Source organism: Gopherus flavomarginatus, chromosome 1, assembly GCF_025201925.1.
Source record: "Gopherus flavomarginatus isolate rGopFla2 chromosome 1, rGopFla2.mat.asm, whole genome shotgun sequence".
Classification (NCBI taxonomy): domain Eukaryota; kingdom Metazoa; phylum Chordata; order Testudines; family Testudinidae; genus Gopherus; species Gopherus flavomarginatus.
The window spans coordinates 118,854,169-118,874,705 of NC_066617.1; the positions used below are offsets into that span (position 1 = coordinate 118,854,169).

At 46.3% G+C, this 20,537-nt stretch overlaps 1 protein-coding gene across 2 annotated transcripts; it reads left to right on the forward strand.

Moving 5' to 3' along the window:
* The first annotated feature begins 671 nt into the window (after window positions 1–671).
* SLC25A18 (solute carrier family 25 member 18) lies at window positions 672–18,139 on the forward strand. 2 transcript variants are annotated; one of them, XM_050920969.1, is made up of 10 exons: window positions 672–850; window positions 3,765–3,884; window positions 6,264–6,386; window positions 9,302–9,357; window positions 11,391–11,481; window positions 12,645–12,763; window positions 13,931–14,123; window positions 16,167–16,321; window positions 17,296–17,371; window positions 17,998–18,139. In XM_050920969.1, exons 2-10 carry the CDS (start codon window positions 3,862–3,864, stop codon window positions 18,137–18,139), a joined length of 978 nt encoding a protein of 325 aa, XP_050776926.1. In that variant the 5' UTR covers window positions 672–850; window positions 3,765–3,861. The 2 variants fall into 2 exon arrangements, with proteins under 2 accessions (XP_050776926.1, XP_050776930.1); XM_050920973.1 differs by lacking the exons at window positions 672–850; window positions 3,765–3,884 and having other exon boundaries at window positions 6,296–6,422.
* Window positions 18,140–20,537: the final 2,398 nt, after the last annotated feature.

The following is a 20,537-nucleotide window of genomic DNA, read 5'->3' on the forward strand; positions in this document are numbered from 1 at the left end:
AAAGTTTGTTAACATCCTTCTGAAGCCATTGTTGCATAGAAGGCTGAGTGCTGACAGGACTGATTCCCTGGATCAGCTGACTAGCCCTTGAATATGGATACCAGGCCAAGTTTCTGTAATAAAGTGGGTAAAAGAAAACTACCTGTGGGTGGGAGAGACTTAAATCTACAAGCATGTGAAGAGTGTAAGCATCAAGGGCTGAAAGAATTGGTTCCTGTGGAACAAGGGGGAATTACTAGGAGCAATGGGATGAAATTAAGAAAGAAAAGGTGGAGGCTGAATATCAGGAAATGCTTCCTGATGGCAAGAGCTGTTTGTCTATGAAACAGTCTCCAAGGGGAAATGGTGAAAGCCCCATAGCTAATGACATTTAAAACTGGAGTGGGAAAAGCCCGAGCAGGGATAGTGACTGACTGGTCTAGCAGGTCTATGGTTCTGTTAACTGAATGATTATAGCCTACCAGTCGTGGGGCAGGCGGGCGGGGCTCAGCAAAGTGGGAGGAAATCCAGCCTTTGTTAGTCTAAAAACCTGTTTTAACTTTAGGTTAAAAACCTAACAGGCATTTTTGTGTGAGATGTGCCCCTCCTCCCCTATCTGTCCCCACCCAGAGGGAAAGCTCTGGCTGGAAGGGACCAGGAGTGACTTCTTTCTCAGGCTAAGGGAGGAAAAGCTAACCAAACAGAAAAGGCATTTTGATACTGCTTAAAAACAATGGGAATTTGTGAACTGTCCCTTAAGCCAGGAATGGGATTTGCTTGCTAGTGGAATCCAGCTGTGAGTCAGATATTTAGGTTTGGAAGAGGAGCAAGGACAAGAAGAAGGGAGAAAACTGATGGATCAGAAATAGAGGTAAGTTTCACCTCTTTCTCTTCTGACCCTATAGCAGTTCCATCTATGCATCAGCCCAACACATTCACAAAAATCGCTCATAAATACATGTTTTCTGGGTAAGTCACAGCCTGAGGGTATCAAGAGGGCTAGTGTGAATGGTACTCTGTGCAGTTCTAACCCGGCCTTGGGTCTCCTTAAACTCCTGGTGCCACTTGGATTTCTAGAGCTTCAGAAATGCTTGATGGTGCTGGAATCTGGAAGTTGGGTTTCTCTTAGATGTGGGTCCAAGCTGCAAAGTTCAGACCCGGATCGGAACTTCCCCAGAGTTCAGAGATGTTGATTCAGGCCTGTCTCTGATTTCTTTAGTAATATATGGAGAGTAGATTGCTTCGCAGGAGGCTAGCACATCCTACATTGTACTGCTGTGGGTTTTTTTGGTCCCTGTCAGAATCAGCTGCCCCAAACAGATCAGGGTGCAGTCTAGAAAATAACCTACCAATGTGTGTCTCACAGCATGGGCTGTTTCCCCTTGGGGAGGAGGGTGACAATGGGAGTTAGAGGAGTAGGAACTAGACTGCAGTGTTGCCACGCTAACTATTTTTTATCATGCGTCTTGTGATTTTTGTTTTTTGTTTCCTCGTGTCCTGGCTGTTGGAGTCAGAGTATTGCCTGACAATCTGTCAGCTTTCATTTTAAAAATCAAGTAAGTGTCTAGCCCTCGTGGCTGTGAAGAAGAGCTTGAAACACAAGACAATCTGCCACCAAAAGGCAACTAAAAAAACCTCAAACTTTTTTTAAATCTCATGATTTTAAAGCAAATCTTGATTATTATTATTATTTGTTATTTTATTTTGAACCCTTGGGGGTTGGCAAATGCCAGTCTTGACATCTCGTCACCTACAGCATCATCCTACCTGCTTTGCGACCAGAGAAGAATGTACAATGGCCGCAGGCTCTAGCTTTCTGTTAGGAGATTCTTCTGCTCCGTGCCCACGCTCCAGATCCATTGACATTTGAACTCCCTCGCTGCCAGAACATCAGACTTTGTCCCCACCCAGTCAACACACAGTGTTTGTGTGTGTCATGCCATTCCAGTGAGTCACAGCTCCCTGGCACTGTCCTGCCCCTGCACCCCCCCTCTTCCTTCAGGTCATTGCATAATGTGACCAGGGGAACCGGGGTGGTAGGGGAAGCATTGGACCTAGAGTGCATCTTCTCCCTGGGCCCTGTGTTGGCAGCAATCAGCTTTGTGCCACATTGCCTGCTATTCACCTATTCCCTGCTAATTCAGGGCCCCATTCAGTGGCAGGGCCCACTTTCCAAAGGATCCTCCCTTTCCAGTCCTTTCTCTTGTATTCCCCCCAACCTCACCCCACCCCTGGAAATCCCAGCACTATGTTGACCCACTCTCTAGCTGGCAGCGATTGGTGTCTGCTCCCCCTGGAGCCATGCAGTGCTGCTTTAGCATTGATCAGAATAAAGCTTCTGCACAAGAGATCTGCATTTAGAACAGCACTTGTTTCAGTTCCTGCCTCCCTCACAAACCAGCTGGGATCCCAGGTCAGGAGTGCCATGCTTTGACAGAGCTGGGACAGGAGGAGGCTGGGACTGGCCCAGCAGGGGGTGCTGCAGGGCAGGGCTGAGGTGCACAGGGGAGTTTGGAGGAAGGAGGAAGCTGGAGAAGGGCCTGCATGCCCTCTGCCTGAATCCAGTTACTCCTATTTTTTCATGACAAGCACGAAAACTGCCTATACTTCTTGAAAGAGAGAGCGCGCACGCAAACAACTGGAAATGGCCATGATCTCAGCCCCAGATTCAAGCCACCTTCTCCACCCGCTCGCATGTCTGGGCCTTCCCGCTGGCCCCTGGCACCTTGTGCTCTGAGGGCAGATATTCAGAGAATGGCCAGGTGTTGATGTCCCTAGAGATCACGCTACAGAGAGCAAAGGCTTTGCTCACTTCATCTCCTCTTCCAACCCCACTCACAATTCCAGGCTGCTGCTGCTGCCTTTGTCTGCCTTTCACCCCCTTGTTTCTTCCATAGCACTCTGCAGACACGGCCACGCTAGTCCCAGGAGGAGACATCCTTTGCTGTGAATCTTGGAGCCGGCTGTGGCTCGGGGAGGGGATGGAGGGGGGGCACCTCATAGTCTTTCAGACGTGACTTTGTACCTCAGGGATTCTTTTACTCCTTGCTTCTTACAAGAGACAGAAGGCCTACGACAGGGGAGCTTGTGTACCATCTGTTCAGTGGTTCCTCAACAATCCTGTTGCTAGGATAAGACCAGCTTAAAGAGCTGCAGCGAGCTATCCTGGCAACTAGAGATGCTCTCAGGCCCCACAGAGAGCTGTCAGAGCAACTGGAATAATAGGGCTAGCTGTTCTGTATGGCTTGTCTGTCTTCGGGTTGTACGTGACTCTTCAGCCCCTTGGCACTCAGCATGAGATTAGACCTTGAATGTGTCTCAGGTGCAGAACTCAATCTCACCTATCCAGGGACTAGGGCGGGTGTAATTTGGGCAGGAGGGCAGGGCAGGGATTTCCACAACTGGAGAAAAGAGGGGAATGTTTTTGTGGTGACTTGATTTAGAAAAAAAGATAGTGGCTGTTTGAAGCTGCCCAGCACCTTGGGATGTTAGGCATAGGCTGAGATCCTCAAAGGGATTCAGGCACCTAAATCCCATTTAAATCAATGAGTGCTAGGTGCCTAAATCACTTTCAGGATCTCAGTCTCACTCTAACGGGAGGTAGGTTAATGGGTAGAGTGCAGGTGAGGCAATTGTATGGTGCGTGATAAATTGTGAACCCACTGATGTATGCATGGGCTTGTATTAGATCACGTGGTAAATACCAGAGACAAGTGTATAATATGCCTGCAGATATTAAAGCACATGGCAATTGGCGCTGTAAGATCTGATGTTCTGTCCCCCAGCTGAACAAGGCAACCTCTTTCAAAGGGAAGAGTGTCTCTGTGGTGAAAGAATCCCCCTGTGTCTGCAGCAGTCAAGGGAGAAGGTCTTCGAGGAACTATGGGGAGCAAGAAAAAGATCAGGTCAGTGCCATTCCCACAGTTTCTTTCCCTTCAGGGCATAATTCTGGCCTGTGTCTAAACTGCTAGCTGGTTGTCAGTTGCAGCAGTTGGGAGCCCTGTGGGCCTGGTCTTCCCAGTCAATTGGTAGATGAAGTATGAGATTTCCCAGGTCCTGATTTCTTTGCATTTACAGAGCTTGGTTTTAATTCACCTGTAAGGACCTAAGAGCATTATCAGTAGACATGCTAATCCACCTGCTTGTTGCCTGATTTTATGGGAGGTTAATAATATTGTTAGATAATATCGGTTATAGGATCGCCCATTAATCTGATCGGAAGATGATATGGTTCTTGTCCCAGAATCAGGCTACATAGAATTTGCAGGGACTTTGGGATGTATGACAAGGAAACTCTCACTGAGAACAAAATGCAGCCTTAAAGCCTCTTATTGAGATAAATGGAACAGTAATGGAATAGTAATCAAATAATAAATAATCAACTGGTTACAAAAGCAATAATGTTCTAACAGATTGTGTGGTATTGTATATACTATAAACGTTTCTCAGTTAATCTGTTCACATCCTTCCTTGGTAACCTGGTGATAAAGAGACAAAGGATTAGCCTTGCCTCTGACATGCCAAGAGAGTTCATTGGTCCAGGTTCCTCAAGTCTTGAGGGAGAGATGGAGAACTTAGAAGAAGCTGGAACTAAATGCTATAGGAAGGCCATAGACGCTAATGTAGAGTTTACTGAAAACAAGTAAGAACTAACAATGACGAACTAAGAAAACCAGCTGAACCTTCCCAACATGGTGGGTTGCTCCTATTGTAGGACCTGATTCCTATGTGCCTTCCTTCCATGTCCAATCTTAACTTCCTCACCCACAAAAATGTTAGGATCCGCACTTGTCCTATAGGCTGGCATGTTCATGTGTATTAATGACATATTTGTTACCATTAAAGACCATTAGCTCATCCTCACCTCCATTGTTTCTGTCCTAACCGGTTATTTCCATGTTCTTTGTGGTGTATCTGTTAAGTCTGACAAAGGCCATGAACTTAGGTGGCCTTACCTACCAACTTGCTTTAATTTGCCCACGTATCTATGCGAAAGATCACAAACCTATATACTAACTTGTCTTAGGTTAACCTACAGAGCCTGCAGCCATTGTAGGTACCTTATGTTACAGCTAAAATACTCTAATACAAATTGATAAATGTATTATAACAACAAACCTATAATGTAACATGGTCAAACTCATAAGAAAAGATATATATGCACCCAAGCAGGCTAGCTCTATAGGCTGTTGTCCCAGCATGTCCACCACCTCTGGGACTTCATAAGCAGCCCAGTTCTCTTTCGCAGCTTTGCTTGGGCTAGTTGCGTGAGGTTGCCGGGCCATGTTACTTCAGTGAGTATGTTGCAGGGAGGTGGGACCGTAAAACCCTGGTAAATCCAAGGCATCTTGGTGCTCATTGAGCTCTGCAGTCTGTGCTGAGGTGGTTGGCTGACCACCTTCCCCTTTCTTCCTGGGAAGGAGATGTTAGCCAATCAAACTGCAGAATCAGTCCACTCACTAGCAATCTTTCCTAGCCCATCCAGTGAGCTCCTCATTAGACTGAGGAAGAGCCTGGCCCAAGATTTGGTGGATCCCTGCGTGAAATCAGTTGAATAGGGGCTCAGGTCGGCTCCTACTGCCTGGGCTGTGCACATTCAAAGGGTTTGGTAGCTGATTTGGGTGGAGGAGGGCTTTGCACAAGAGGGTGGGGTTACATTTGCAGGGCCTAACTGCTAACTACATGGGAATCAGGAAGCAGCCGTCACACTCTTGTTCACATGCTCTGGGGATGGGGTCAAGAAGAGCAGCAGTCCTTAAAAGGGGCCCGGCCTCGTGCAGCGTCCCTGTTGGTAGTTGCGCAGGGCTGACTTAAAGTATCATTCATTCTTTCTGTTTGTGGTTGAGATTTTCAAAGCTGCCAAGGAGGTTTTTCCACACAACTCCCATTGAAAGTACCTGAAGAAATCCCTTGGGCAGCTGTCAGTCTGCACTCTTTATTCTCCACTGTGTCTGTCTAAGGTACTTACATGGGCCCGTTACCACCTCACAACACAATCTTTAATGCGTTTGTCCTCCCCACACCCCAGTAAGGTAGGGAAATGCTATTAGCCCCATTTTACAGATGGGGAATGAGGCATGAAGAGACAAAGGCCCAGGTTTTTGAAGATATTTAGGTGTTGCTGTGCTCAGCATCGCAGCACCTACCTGATTTAGGACCCTAAATCTCCTTTTCAAAAGGAATTTAGGCCCTTAGGAGGGGATCCAGGAGGGATCGGGGGCAGGGCAAGCAGCTGTCATTCTATTGTTGAGAGTGCAGTGTTGACCTCTCCCTTCTCATTTCAGTGTTCCAGCAAAGTTAATCAATGGAGGTGTGGCCGGGCTAGTGGGAGTGAGCTGCGTCTTCCCAATTGATTTGGCGAAAACACGTCTTCAAAACCAGCAGGGACAAGGAGTCTATACTGGAATGTATGTGTTCTTAGAACCCCCCAGGTGGGGGCACTAGTAAGTGAACATAAAACTGTCCCTAATCCTCCCTGCCCCTCCAACAATGGTGGGGGTGGCTGGAGCTGAAGACCTCTTCCTCAACTGTCCCTGTCATTCATTCCTCCTCCTCTAAGGCACAAGATGCTTCTGCTCCCAGCTGACTCCCTGAGTTTTCTTGTATGAGGGGAGCCATCAGTTAGCTCAGTCTTAGGGCATTACCACTGACAACAATACATCTTTGATAAGAGTTCCTGCTGGGCCCCAAAGTGGATTCTGCTCTGCATTTGGCTGGAGGCCCAGGGAGGGGCAGGAGAGGAATGAGGTATTTCTAGGATCTGGGATGGTGAGATAAGAAAATCATGTAACCCAAATCCCTCCACAAAATAAAATAAAATATAAAAATTCCTTATTAATAGACAAAGGACAGAGAGGAACTTGGTGAGGGACTTGCAGAATAGACTTGTGCATGTATGACTGAGCATACGTGGCTGTCCTGTGGGTGTCCGTATGCTGGGAATGTTTGCCTCTCCCCATCCCCTCCTCTCTGACATGATGCATGCTGGGAAGTATTTCTCTTGAGTTTGTTCACTCATGTTCCAAGAGCCTCATCCTAATGAAATGGGCTGGGCAAGTCTGCACTGCTCTGTACAAACTGCCAGCTCTCAGTCTCCAGCAGCCCTCAGGGCCCTGCTGCCCTTCCCTGGGAAATGTTGCTTTCCTTCTCCTGTTGATAAGGGCAGAGCTGAGATGTCCTAAGCCAGTGGTTTTCAAACTTTTTTTCAAAGGCCTTGGCTACACTGGCGCTTTACAGCGCTGCAGCTTTCTTGCTCAGGGGTGTGAAAAAACACCCCCTGAGCGCAGCAAGTTACAGTGCTGTAACATGCCAGTGTAAACAGTGCCCCAGCGCTAGGATCGCGGCTCCCAGCGCTGCAAACTAATCCCCACGGGGAGGTGGAGTACCTGCAGCGCTGGAAGAGCTCTCTCCCAGCGCTGGCACTGCGACCACACTCGCACTTCAAAGTGCTGCTGCGGGAGTGCCCCCGCGGCAGCGCTGTATGGCTGCAAGTGTAGCCAAACCCAAATTGTTGATGCCTGCAACCCAACGGAGCTGGGGATGAGGGGTTTGGGGTGTGAGAGGGGCTCAGGTCTGGGGCAGGGATGAGGGGCGTGTGGGGGGGGGACGGGAATGAGGGGTTCAGGGAGTGGGAGGGGGCTCTGGGCTGGGGCAGGGGTTGGAGTGCGGGAGGAGGTCAGGGCTCTGGGGTGGGGCCAGGGATGAGGGGTTTGGGGTGCAGGAAGAGGCTCCAGGTTTGCGGGGGCTCAGGGCTGGGGCAGGGGGCACGGGCTTACTTCTGGTGACTCTCGGTCAGCAGCACAGCAGGGGTGCTAAGGCAGGCTTCCTGTCTGTCCTGGCACTGCGGACCACGCTTCTCCCTGGAAGCAGCCAGCAGCAGGTGTGCCTCCTAGGCAGAGGCGTGCAAGTGGCTCTGCGCATCTCTCACCTGCAGGCACCACTCTGCCCTCAGCTCTGAATGCGGAGCCGGTGCTCTGGGTAGGGGCAGCACGCGGAGCCCTGTGGCCTCCCCTGCCTAGGAGCCGGACCTGCTGCTGTCTGCTTCCATGGCGCAGCGCGGTGTCAGAACAGGTAGGGACTAGCCTGCCTTAGCTGGGTAGCACTGCCGACGGGACTTTTAACAGCCCAGTCGGTGGTGCTGACCAGAGCCGCCGCAACCCAGTGCCTTCCATTCTGTCACCCAGGACTGTCTTAAGCTACCAGTGCTTCTGGGACTACAAAGGAAAAGAAGGAGGCCCTACAGGCTCTGGACGCTAGAGGGTGTTGAAGGGCAACAGAACTGATTAGTTAGTGAATGCTTGTAATGCACTATGAAGATGTGAAAGGGCTATCCAACTTCATTACCACTCTCCCCTGGAGATTTTAAGGCCCTGTCCACTCTGCAGATCAGGGTGAATTCCATTAAATAACGTTGCTTCCCTACTTAAACCCACCCCCAAAAGCAAAAACCCCTTTTCCTGACAGGCAAGAGAAGTTCTAAAGGGTCAAAACTGTAGCTACAACTGTGTTTAAATACAGTTGTTGCTAATAGAGGTTCTAGCACAATTTCTCTGACCAATGGGGAGAAGAAGGTTTTTTGTCCTTGAGAACAATGCTAACCAAACTGTGCTATAGAGCAGTGTCACGGCCCCTGCGGGGTGGGGGGTAGGATGGGGGGGAAGAGGTCACAAGGCATTGAAAAATTTATTACACTAAAGAAAAGATCTTGTTCCCCCACTCTCTGCACACTCTTGCACTTCAAGGTCAGATATTCTCAGTCAGTCCCCCGAAACACACATACACATGAATTATCCTAGCTTATTAGTACTTTTTACTCTTTTACAGTCAATGTAAGAGGGGCTATGGAAAGCTTTGACTTCAAGTAAGCGCTCTCCAACATGAAAAGGTTGAGAAACATGGAGTATTTCTAGAGTATCCTCCCGCATGCAGTCTCTATAGCATGATTTTATTATAACATTTTACTATTGGTCAAAGTATCCCTGTCCTGTCAGAGCCATGCTATCCATCTCTCTGTTAAATATGGTAGTAGCTAGGATAGCTCTTTTCCCAGAATGGGACTTCTGTCTCGTTTCTGTCTGTTCCCTCTACAGAAGGAGCTGCCAAAGGGTGGTGGGCACGTGTGTTTGCATGCACGTGCTACTGTCCTGCATGGGCGACTCTCTAACGTGCTCCAAGCATGTGATCATGTTGCCCCCTAATGGCCTCTGCCTACAGAAGCTGTGAACTCTAGCTCTAGTGCAGCTGAAAGTATTGTTAATAGCAAACTAATGGCACAATCCTGGGGCAGCAGCAACTTACCCCATTTCTCGTTCTCTGGTTCCAGGCGGGATTGCTTGGTGAAGACTCTGCGTTCAGAGGGATTCTTCGGCATGTACCGAGGTAGACTCTGGGGGAATGTCGGGGGCCCCTTTGCAGTGGATTGGCTCCATTGTGTCAGTTACAGCCTCTCAGCAATAGCGCATACTGCTACCTATTCACCTCTTCTCTGGAATAGAGGCGTTATTTCAGGACCCAGCTGTCCCTGAGGCACACAGTCATTGCTCTCACTGAGCACAGCTGATGATTACTGACAAGAGAAATACTGGCTCAAAAAAAGGAATCTTTCAGAGAAGAGCAGTGGAAATGATCAGAGGCAGGGCGATGTGAGAGAGAGAGAAATTAAATGATGACCAGAAAAGACCAGTTGGATGCTCTAATTTACCTTATTAGTAGGCTTGACAGAATTTGATTTTTATTTATTACCATTTTGACAGATAATATTGATGTTTAGTTGTAAGCATTTTTAGACTTTTATTCATTGTATTTATTTTTATTTAAATTGTGAAACATTAGGGGGAAGGTCATACAATAATTATTTAATAACAGTAGCTGTTGAGATTCAAGCAGTTAGTTTTATAATCATTACAACACAAACTGTAATCATCGCATGTCAAAATATATAAGTGAATATCCTTAAATCAAACTCTTAAGTTCTCAATCAGCATTTTTCTTTCTCTGCGTAGCTGTACATTTCAATGATTATCGATGGAAATATTTGTTGTCTATTTGTGTGTACAGTGAAATTGAAGTTTACTGACATTTACCAATAACAATCTAATCCTTTCAAGCCTACTTAGTAGAAACAAGAGGGTGCTTTCTGGAAGTGAAAGACAAACCATTTAAAATGGATGAAAGCAAATACCTGATACTCTTCTACCTGATATGTAATTAGCCTGTGGAACTTCCTGCTGCAGGATATTATTGAGACCACTATCTCAGCAAATTTATTTAAAAAGAAGATATATTTATATGAATAAGAACAGCATCTACAGTTACACTAGTTAGGTTAAAAAGTTACAAAGGTGTAAAACACGGGTAGGCAACCTATGGCATGTGTGGCAAAGGCGGCATGCAAGCTGATTTTCAGTGGCACTCTCACTGCCTGGGTCCTGGCCACCGCTCTGGGGGCTCTGCATTTTAATTTTAATTTTAAATGAAGCTTCTTAAACATTTTTAAAACTTTATTTACTTTACATACAACAATAGTTTAGTTATATATTATAGACTTATAGAAAGAGACCTTCTAAAAACCTTAAAATGTATTACTGACACGCAAAATCTTAAATTAGAGTGAATAAATGAAGACTCAGCACACCACTTCTGAAAGGTTGCCAACCCCTGGTGTAAGACCTCATGCTTCAGAGCATAAAGTGATCGTCAAGGGGGGTCAGAAAGGAATTTCTTCTGTTGGTGAAGTACTTCAGAGTCAGGCATTTTAGAGGGTTGGCATTTTCCTGTGACATACTGACGTACTGCTGTCAGCAGAATGTTGGAGTGAACGGTGCATTGACCTGTTAGGATGTGCCTGTTCCTAACCTCCAGTGAAAACAAGAGCAATGGGAAACCTTATCACTCTGTTAGCATTCCTCCGTCCTAATATAATCAAATATGTAAAATAGAGATTCTCTCCTGTTCCAGCAGGCCCCAAGGTCCCTGTGCACTTGTAGTGGGAGTCACCAAGGGCTCTGCACACTTGTCCCAGGAGTCCCCTCCCAATGCTAAGCATTTAATTCTGAGGACTACCAGGTAGGGCTGAGTGGAGCTACTGCTGCTCCATAGGTCGCAGTTTGAGTACACTGCTGTCCATCAAAGCACTGGCTCTCATATACCATTCACAATCCCTCCGCCCCTGGGCTATCCTGCCCCATTTCCTGGTTCTGCCTCCATCGTTGTCTCTTTGAAAGGCCCCTCTTCCCCTGCCCTTGGAAATTGTGACCAGCTGAGACCTCAGACACTCGCTGCGTGGAATCATTTGCACACGAGATGTCTCTCTTCTCCATTCTTTCTTTGGGTAATCAATGTGGGAGGGATTTTTAGTACATCACAGAATGTGACTGAATTAACCATTTATCGCCCCTTCTGCCCTTGACCAGGGGCCGCGGTGAACCTGACACTGGTCACGCCAGAGAAAGCAATCAAGCTGGCAGCCAATGACTTTTTTCGACAGCTGCTGTCACAGGACAGGTACGGAGGAAATGTCACTGTCTAGTTTTGGCCTTGCAGAAATTTCTACGTGTATGTGTATGTTTGGGGAGGGTGGGGGCAGTATTTGTATGAAGCTATAGACAGACATTTAGTTTTGAGTGTGCATATGTGTATTTGTGTAGTTGTGGGTGTGTTTCTGTGGGGGCCTGCATAGTTATGCAAGTGCATAGATTGGTGTGCAGCTGAATATCTATGGTTCTGTGTGTACAGTATGCGGATGACTAATATGTGTGCGTGTCCAGAATCGTTATAGGAATTTTTTTTCATCCTCTGAAGTGTCTGATGCACAGCATTATCAGAGACTAGGTGGACCATTGATCAGTTCCTATGGATGTGTGTGGGAATATATATCAAGCATGTGAGAGTGGGTCTTCGTATGTCTTTACAGTAGAGAGGATCATAGAAATTAGAGATGGAAAGAAATGTTAAATGATAAAAGTCCAGACTCCTGTCAAGGAAGGATATAATACCTGCATTCATAAGGGATAAAGGCAAACAGCTGATACTTTTTTTTCGAATATTAAAATTAACTTGTGGAACTCACTGCTGCAGGATGTTATTGAGACAACTATATTAGTAATTTTTTTAAAGGATAAGACGTATATCAATAAGAAATAGATCTATAGTGTCTAAGAGTACATTAGCTGGGATGAAAAATTATACAATTATATTCTTTAAGACATTGAGCCAGTCATCAGCTGGGGTCAGGAGAGAATTTCCTCCCTTGGCACACCAGTGCAAAATCAGGGGTTTTTTAGAGGTTTTGTGTCTTCGTACAGCAAAGGTCACTATTGTAGGCAGGCTGTTTGGAATAAAGACAGAATTTATGAATGAGCGCGTATGCAGTGTCTGTACCTGCATACTGTGTGGGCAGCATGTGGATAATCAAGGAGGTGTGTGCCCTTGTGTGCCTGTTTCTATGTGGATATGTGGCACAGCATGTCTAGTCTGTTTCCTTATAGCTCAAGATACAAGTCTCAGGATTCAGTGCGGAGCTGTCATGCTGGGGTGGCCTGGCAGCATCAAGATGCAGCATGAGAAGGCTGTGTACCCCCACCCCCGAGATAGCTGTGTAAATCTGTGTGTCTGCCTGTCTGTCTCTCTGCTGTGCATTCCCTTTACATCTGTGTTGTTCCCAGCAGGAAGGAGTTGACGCTGGTGAGGGAGATGCTAGCTGGCTGTGGAGCTGGGGCCTGCCAAGTGGTGGTCACCTCCCCCATGGAGATGCTGAAAATTCAGCTTCAAGATGCTGGACGACTGGGTTAGGCCCTCTTTTGCATGGCGGGGGTGGGAGTGGACATCCAGATTATTGCTTCAGGTTCTGCAGTAAATCCCTTTATCACAAACTTCTTGAGATCCTGCAGATATCATAGTGAGATTTGCATTCTAAAGGGACTGAGCCCTTGATGCTCGAGAACAGGCTTGTGCAGTCTCCACCAGCTCGATAAGTGCTGAAGGGGAGTCCAGCCTCTCTCAGTAAGCAGTACCACAGGGAATGACATGGAGACACTCTCTGTGAGAAGAGATCATGGTTCGTGCAATCCCAGTCCTCAGCTAGCAGTGATTATAATTTAAGTGTAAAGCATAATTTGGATTTAAAAACAAAAAAAATCCCTGAGGAGAAAGGTAGAAATGCAAGACACTTTTACCTGTTCAGCTGTCTGTGTGAATGTTCAGGATCTAATTTCTGGACTGGTACAATAGACCAGTAATTGCCTCATGATCCCATATTGGGATCGGAGTTCAAACTCCACCTTCAGTGTTTTACTGTCAGGCTAGTTGTTGGTGATTACATAGAGAAGTTACACTCTTCATTCCTTGGGGTGGGTTGGGGGCAGTGGGGAAGAATGATTTGGTTCTGATGCTCTCAGGACTGCTAGAGTGATTTGGACTGGGAAGCCCTAGTTGGTGACACAGAGAGTGATGGGATGGTGGTTAGAGGTGGGTGACATTTTTTCAGCTTTCAGGATATTAAAACTATTTGCGAATTCAGGTTGAATTTGGCAAATAGTTTTGGCTGGGAAAAAAACATTTATTTTTGTTTTGTTTTGACATTTTTGAAATAGTTCCCACATTTCATTGCAAAATGGTATTTTTGAAACAAAATGTTGTTTTGAATCGAGCCGAATTAATTTTTTTCTTTTTCATGTTGACAAAAAAACCCGAGAACAATTACTTTTCTGTTTTAAATTAACCAAATTGTTTGGGATTTGTTCAGTTCAGCCATTAACCTACAAAATCAATTATTCTCTCAGCACTAGTTGTTCTCACCTTCTGGGCAGGAGTGATCTTTTGTTGGGGAAAGGATCTAGGGGCAGGTCACCGGGAAGCCAGGCAGTGACTAGGGGGCAGGGGCGGTTGCTTAGCAAAGAATGAGAGATCCTCTCTCCCTCCAAATACCCAATTCCTCTTTCTTGTTTGTTTTCAGCTATTCATCAGCAAAAGGTTTTGGGAACAGATGGCCCACCGGCTCCCTTCTCCCAGCCCCCGCAGGACAGGCCTTACACCACTGGCACAGCCTCAGCATTCAAGCGCCCCTCGGCCACTGTGATCGCCAGAGATCTTCTGAAAACCCAGGGGCTAGTGGGACTGTACAAGGGCCTGGGAGTCACCCTGCTCAGGTGAGAGGCAGGGAGACACAGAGTGATGAATCAGTATGGGAAACCAGTCCCACCCTACTCCAAGGAGGAAGGGTGGGGAACCTTCTGCAAACCAGGGGCTTGTAATCAGTCCCTCCCTCCTTACTGAATGGTTTTACCTTCTGTTCCTGAAGGACTTGCCCCAGCCACCTGACAAACAGGAGGGGAAAGCTGTATCAGCAGTGTGGTCTAGTGGATAAGGCATTGAATGGGGACTCAGAAGACCTGTTTCTATTCCTGACTCTCTGCCACTGGCCGGTTGGGTGATCTTGGGCAAGTCACATCAACACATTTTTCCGGTCTGTAAAAGGAGGATAATGACACTGATCTCATTTGTAAAATGCTTTGAGATTTACTGATGAAAAGTGCAACATACAAGCTGGGTGGTATTATTATATCTGTATTAAGGAAATTCTTCTCTGTCAAATCAATCACTGTATGTAGTTGTCTTTTTCCTTTCCCCCTTCTATTACTGCAAATTACGGGTTGACAGTCTCCACACAAGTCCATTTTACCCTTCTAGCTGCCATTAAAGCAGTGATCCAAGAAGTGCTAACCAGAACTGGGATGATGGGGCCACATGCAGCTCTAGAGGCAGTTCATGCAACTCCCACTGGCTTCAGTAGCACCTCAGAGAGTCACAGTGTAAGACCAGAGCTGGCTGGAAAATGGAACTTCCTGCCTGCAAAAAATTGCAAGTTGTCAAACATTTTTCATCCTGAATCGAGACAAAAAGTCAAAACTTTGAAATTTCTTGTGGGAAGAAAATTCTAAAATATTTCATTTCGGAAGCATCAAAACATTCCTGCAGCAAGAACATTTGTGTTCCCGAAACAAAATATGCTTCCTGGAATCCCCAGCTCCTCTGGGTGCCTGCCTGGCTCCCCAGCGAGCTGGGCAGCCTGCCAGCTGGGGGCAGTCCAGGGAGACAGCCACCAGGAGGGAAGCCTAGGGAGTCAGCTGCTTGCAGGACTTGCGAGCTGGGCAGCCCACATACCCATTAGGTGGGCTACCAGCTGAATGAACCACAGATCTCTGGGAGGAAAGCAGGCAGGCAGCCCAAGAGCTGGAGAGCCCCAGCATCCCACCAGGCCCTGGGAACCCTGACTCCTTGGTAGTGCACTAGGGTGGCACAGGGTAGCTGACAGAAAACCAGGTGGACTGGAGCTGGCTATTCTGCCTGGCTGGTTTCCATTGAAAGTTTGACAGAATCAACACTTTTCACTGAACTTTTGGATTCCGTGGAACCAGCATTTTCTAAGGGAAGCCTGTTCTGTAGGAAAACGTTCAACCCACTTTATATATGAGACACCCCTTTTGTTCAGGCCTGTAGGCATTGCGATCCCTTGGTATTTAGTCCACTGCCTAGGTGACATGAGGGCCAGTGGAATATTTTTTTAGTTGAACTAATCTAGCCCCCCACGCAAAGTGCACCCAGATAGGATGGGGGCTGGGCCATCAGAAATGACTGGAGCGATATTTCATTCAAATTTCAGATTAATGAAAAGCAGCTATTGCTTGTAGTTTATTTAACTGACGGGAAATCCTTTGGTTTGAACCTTTCTCAGGGGAAATCTCCATTTATTTCAACACTTCAGTTCTAATGGAACACAAATAATTTTCCTTTCATAACCTTCCAGACCAACCTTCCCTTTCCCCTACCTCGGCAGCAGATGCTGAAGCTTTCTTGCCAAATTCTGCTCCTCTCTGTGCCAGCTGGAATGTACACTGTACTCTGCACTCACCTGTTCCATTCCCTGGACCGATCCATTTTCACATCAGTCAGGAGACTCTTGACCTACAAACCGCAGCTGTGTCTCATCTCAGAGTCACTAGTGCCCTATTCCAGTGAGGATGAGGGCTTGGTCCCCATCTCCTCCCTGGCAGACAGTGATGTGACCCACTTTGTACAAGAGCCTACAGGGGTAGGATAAGGGCGAGCCTGTGTCAGAGGCCAGGCTCCCAATGCAGTCTGTGGTATTGGTCTATGCTGGGTGTTTATCTAACCCTTTCCCTTCCCAACAGGGATGTGCCTTTTTCCATTATCTATTTCCCACTGTTTGCCAACATCAACAAACTGGGACAGAGGCACTCTGAGGAGAAGGCACCCTTCTTCCATTCATTCGTGTCTGGCTGCGTGGCGGGTTCCGTGGCTGCAGTAGCAGTGACCCCACTGGATGGTGAGTATCAGGAGGGGCAGTACAGCCAGCCCTCCAGAGAGGGAGGAGATGGACTTCTTTAAACTCAGGTTGTTCAGCCGCTTTCATACCACAGCCCCACATTTGGCCAGTCTCCCCTGGTGTCCTCAGGTGCATTCCTTTGTGTGAGTCCTTGTGGTGTCTTTGTGGTGGTGACACAGGAATTGGTGGTGCTGGTGGCAGACCAAAATTTCTACAGCAACTGACTGAAGACAGAGAATAGGTTCAGGCTCCAAAACCCCTGCTCTCTTACAACCTTCACCTCTTTGCTGAAGACACTCATACAACACATGACTTACAAACACTGCTGGTAGTGAACTCTGAGGACATAGATCCTGCTCTTCAGATAACTGCTGGTGAACTCCCTGAAGGCCTATTTCCCATGTGTGCAAATGCTGGCAACTTCCTGAGGTTAGGGACCCCACTCACAAGAACGGCAGATGTTGCTCTTGAGGGTCGCATCACTATTCTTTAAACAAAACATCCTTGTCAACATCATCTGATTGTTGTAGACATGGTTGCGTTTTCCCCAAGGCTGGCTCCAGTCAGAGGGCTAAGACCCTGGAATCAAACCCTGCAGCTTCTCCCTTTTCTTGATGAATAACATCCACCTTCTGAGTGCAAGAGAGCCAGTTGAGAGTCCCCTGGAAGAGGTTACATATCCAAACAAAACTAAACCAGTGAGCACTTCGAGGCCTCTCCTCTTTCAATCACTTCCTGGTTGTTTCCTCTTGCGGTTCTCTCAGATTCACACCCACATGCACCCCCAGGAATCATTCATGTAGCACGTGTCTCAGTGATTAACATGGGCATCTCTCCAGCATGAAAAACCAGGATCTAACAAGATGTGTGGTTATATTTTCCAGTTCTGTACTGACTTGTTAGGATTCTTATTGTGAACGCTGCCTAGAGAGGACTTCTTTAAAAATGTTCCTTTTCCATTCCATGCAATTTAGTTTTAAAAACCCGAATTCAAACTCTCAAGAAAGGCCTGGGAGAGGACACCTACAATGGAATCACTGACTGCGCCAGGTAAACCAGAATATTCCCTCGCTGCACGTCAGGTGTATTACTGTTCTATGTCATCCTGTCCAATTGCCATTCCATTTAGCACCGCCTTACTGTGACAGTGGATTATCTGGAACACCTGACCCCCTTCCCCCCAACACTCCTGCATAAATCCCTAGAGGGTCTCCTGGTGGGAAGAGTCTAGGATTAGATTGGATTAGAGCTTCCCATGAGCTAGTGCTCCTGCTCTATTCTCTACAGTAGCTCCTACAGGGACTGGCTGGTACAAGAGTGAGTTCACACAACATACCTGGCAGTGCCTCATACCAAAACAGTCTGCAGGAGAACTATAAACCAAGATGTGTAAGCCAAGTACTTTAAACAGCTGATCTGGAAGACGATCACCTGGTTTATTACTTGTTCAGATGAAATATACAAGGAAAATGCTTAGACCATTTCCTGTGGGCCCAAGGAGCTTCCCCTCTGAAGGATTGCTGGGTAATCCATTAAAAACCCTGACTTTGAGTATATCTGGTTTTTAATTTAAGAGGATTGCGAGTCTTGGTTTGTAAGTAGCAACTGTCTGAAATGCTGCTTGTCTGGCCATCTAATTGTATTGTTTGGTTTTTTTTTCTTTTTTCAATATACAGGAAGATCTGGACACATGAGGGCCCTGCTGCCTTCATGAAGGGGGCAGGCTGTCGGGCCCTGGTTATAGCACCTCTCTTTGGCATAGCCCAGGGTGTCTATTTTATTGGCATTGGTGAATATATCTTGGGATATTTCCACTAGAACTTGTTCTGGCTAAATCAGCCTGGCTGAAGATCGCACACAGGTTTACTCCCCACTGCTGCAGAACTGGATTTGCCAGAAATGGACAGGACCATGTTGTAATCATTTCTCTTATGGACAGCACCATCACCTTCAGCTTTCTCTGCCCATGAGCAGGGGCCAACACTGGCTGTCAGCTATATTATGGCTTAAATTTCCTGCTACTTTCATACATCCACTTGACGTTCTGCATGCTACAGCTAGCCCCTGCACATGTAAACACAGGGAAGAATGATCTATGTATCCTTACTTGTTTTTCCCAGGATAGTATAACACACAAGTTTGTCCTTTGAATGGCTGTGTGTAAGTAGAGATTCATTGTTTTCTTATAGAGGTGATCTCAAGGATTGTTTGAGGTCAGAGGGTCCTGTATGAACCAAAGAGGCCTGGATAGGACTTAGCTCCCTAATGACCAGTTTGCCATGTATGATCTGCAATCTCTTGTCCAGTATCCATCTCGCTTTGTTTTTAAATGCATCACTGTTTGCTTTGCTTGACCGCAGTAGCTCTTCCATCAAATAGTCAGAGGGGGTTCAAACTCACTTGTTCCAGCAGTGTCTGAATGTAAACAGATGAGGCACAGCAGTCAGAACACAAAGGTGTAAGTGTGAAACAGTTTTGTTCCTTCCATGCAGAGTCAGAATGCAGTGAGGGAAGTGGAGGCGAGGGGAGAAGGCAGTAAAACTAGAAAGACTTAAGGCTTATTTGTACAGTTACAATTACACAGAAATAAAGACTAATACAAACCAAATGTCAATTTTATAGCAAAGCATTAGGGATTCAAAAACACTATGTGCCAGCTGAAGGCATCCAGCAGCTGGGTGTGTCAAAGCCACTTCTGGACCAGTTCTTGCAAATCTCAAAACTGCAATAAGCACGCTTACAAAAATTGCTGAAGGTTAGTGTTCTGGTGCAGGGCCTGCATGGGGGAACTGTACTATAATGGGAGCATTTCCTTTGGAAATGGAGGTAAAGGGCAAGATAAAAAGAAAAGACACTGTAACCCTGGGTTAAGTATTTTTCAGGATTCAGCACTGCAGGATTTTCATTGTTTGATCTGCAATCTGAGTAGAGGAGTTAGGCTCAAATCTTCTTTTATATGCTTTGTAAAGCAAGAAAATAACCTGTAGTTCTGCCTCTGAGCCTGTGATATGAAGGATAACACTTTATTTTATAACTGTATCCCTGCAGCCTGTTAAGCAGCATATTCATGATGGCATAATATGAAAGCCTTATTACCACTGCATGAAAATATGGAAGGTTGGCTGAGTTTCATTTACAGGACTAAACATAGGGCTAGGAGTCAGGAACTGTGTGTGCTAAGCATAGCTGCGCAGTGACTTACATTGTGGAACTGGGCAAGTAACCTTGGTATATTTCACTCCACAATCTGTACGCTAGGGATAATACTTAACATCTCAGGGATATTAACAGTGAGGGTTTTATAAAGCAGGCCCTGCCAAGTAGATGGTGCAGGGACGATTGCTGTATTACTGTAAATCAAAGCTGCACAATGCTAGTAAGAGAGAGGGTAGTAGCAGCTGCTTTTCTAGCTATGTTATTTGAGACCAGCCCACCTAAGTGCTGAAGCATAGCTGCTTAAAGAGTAAAGTTTTTAAACTCCAACTGGGGAGGGAGGCAGGAGTACATCTGGCAGAAGAGTCTGATGCTTTTACAGCTAGTAAGCTGCCCTTAACACTGTCTCACTCTAATTCTGTCCGTCCAATGCCAGAAGGGAAGCTACTGCCTCACATTTAGGAAGGGAAGGAAGGAGACTGGTCCTAGATTCCCTTAGTCAGAATATTAGCTTAAATGTTAACAGTGCTAATGTACTGACAGAACTTCTCCATCAGTTCAACTTGCAGCCAGGACAATGCTCTGAGGCTCAGATTTTTATCTTCAGTGGATCAAAAGCCAGTCAAAACCAAATGTTAGTAGATAGTTATGTATATATATGCAACTTGCTCTTCCTGGCCAGAGCAGTGATTCTCTGCACATTACCTCTCTACTTCTTCTGGGAAAGAAAGTTCACACACTCTAGTCTAATAAGCTCAGTTGTTTACTCCGTCCAAGCTCTATTTATAGAATGTAGCGGCCGCCACAAACCAGAGAATCCAGCTGATTGAGTAGCATTAGGGACAGTCTCCTTTCTGACTAGGAGTCAATATTTTAGCTTACTCGCTAAATGGTGTATTATGCATCCAGTACTATGTTCATATGTATTGTAATGTTTCTATCACCTATTAAACTACTACAAAAAGCTGGTTCTGCAATACAAAGTATTTGCTGCTTACTGGTTAAGTGCACTGATTACATGAGCACTGTCTTAAAGGTACTTTTAATTACTTCTGGGAGAATT

Coding starts and splice junctions, on each gene's coding strand:
- SLC25A18 (XM_050920969.1), top strand. CDS start 3,862: ATGGGGAGCAAGAAAAAGATCAG. Junction 3,885..6,263: donor GGGAGCAAGAAAAAGATCAG/GTCAGTGCCATT, acceptor TTCTCATTTCAG/TGTTCCAGCAAAGTTAATCA. Junction 9,358..11,390: donor ATTCTTCGGCATGTACCGAG/GTAGACTCTGGG, acceptor GCCCTTGACCAG/GGGCCGCGGTGAACCTGACA.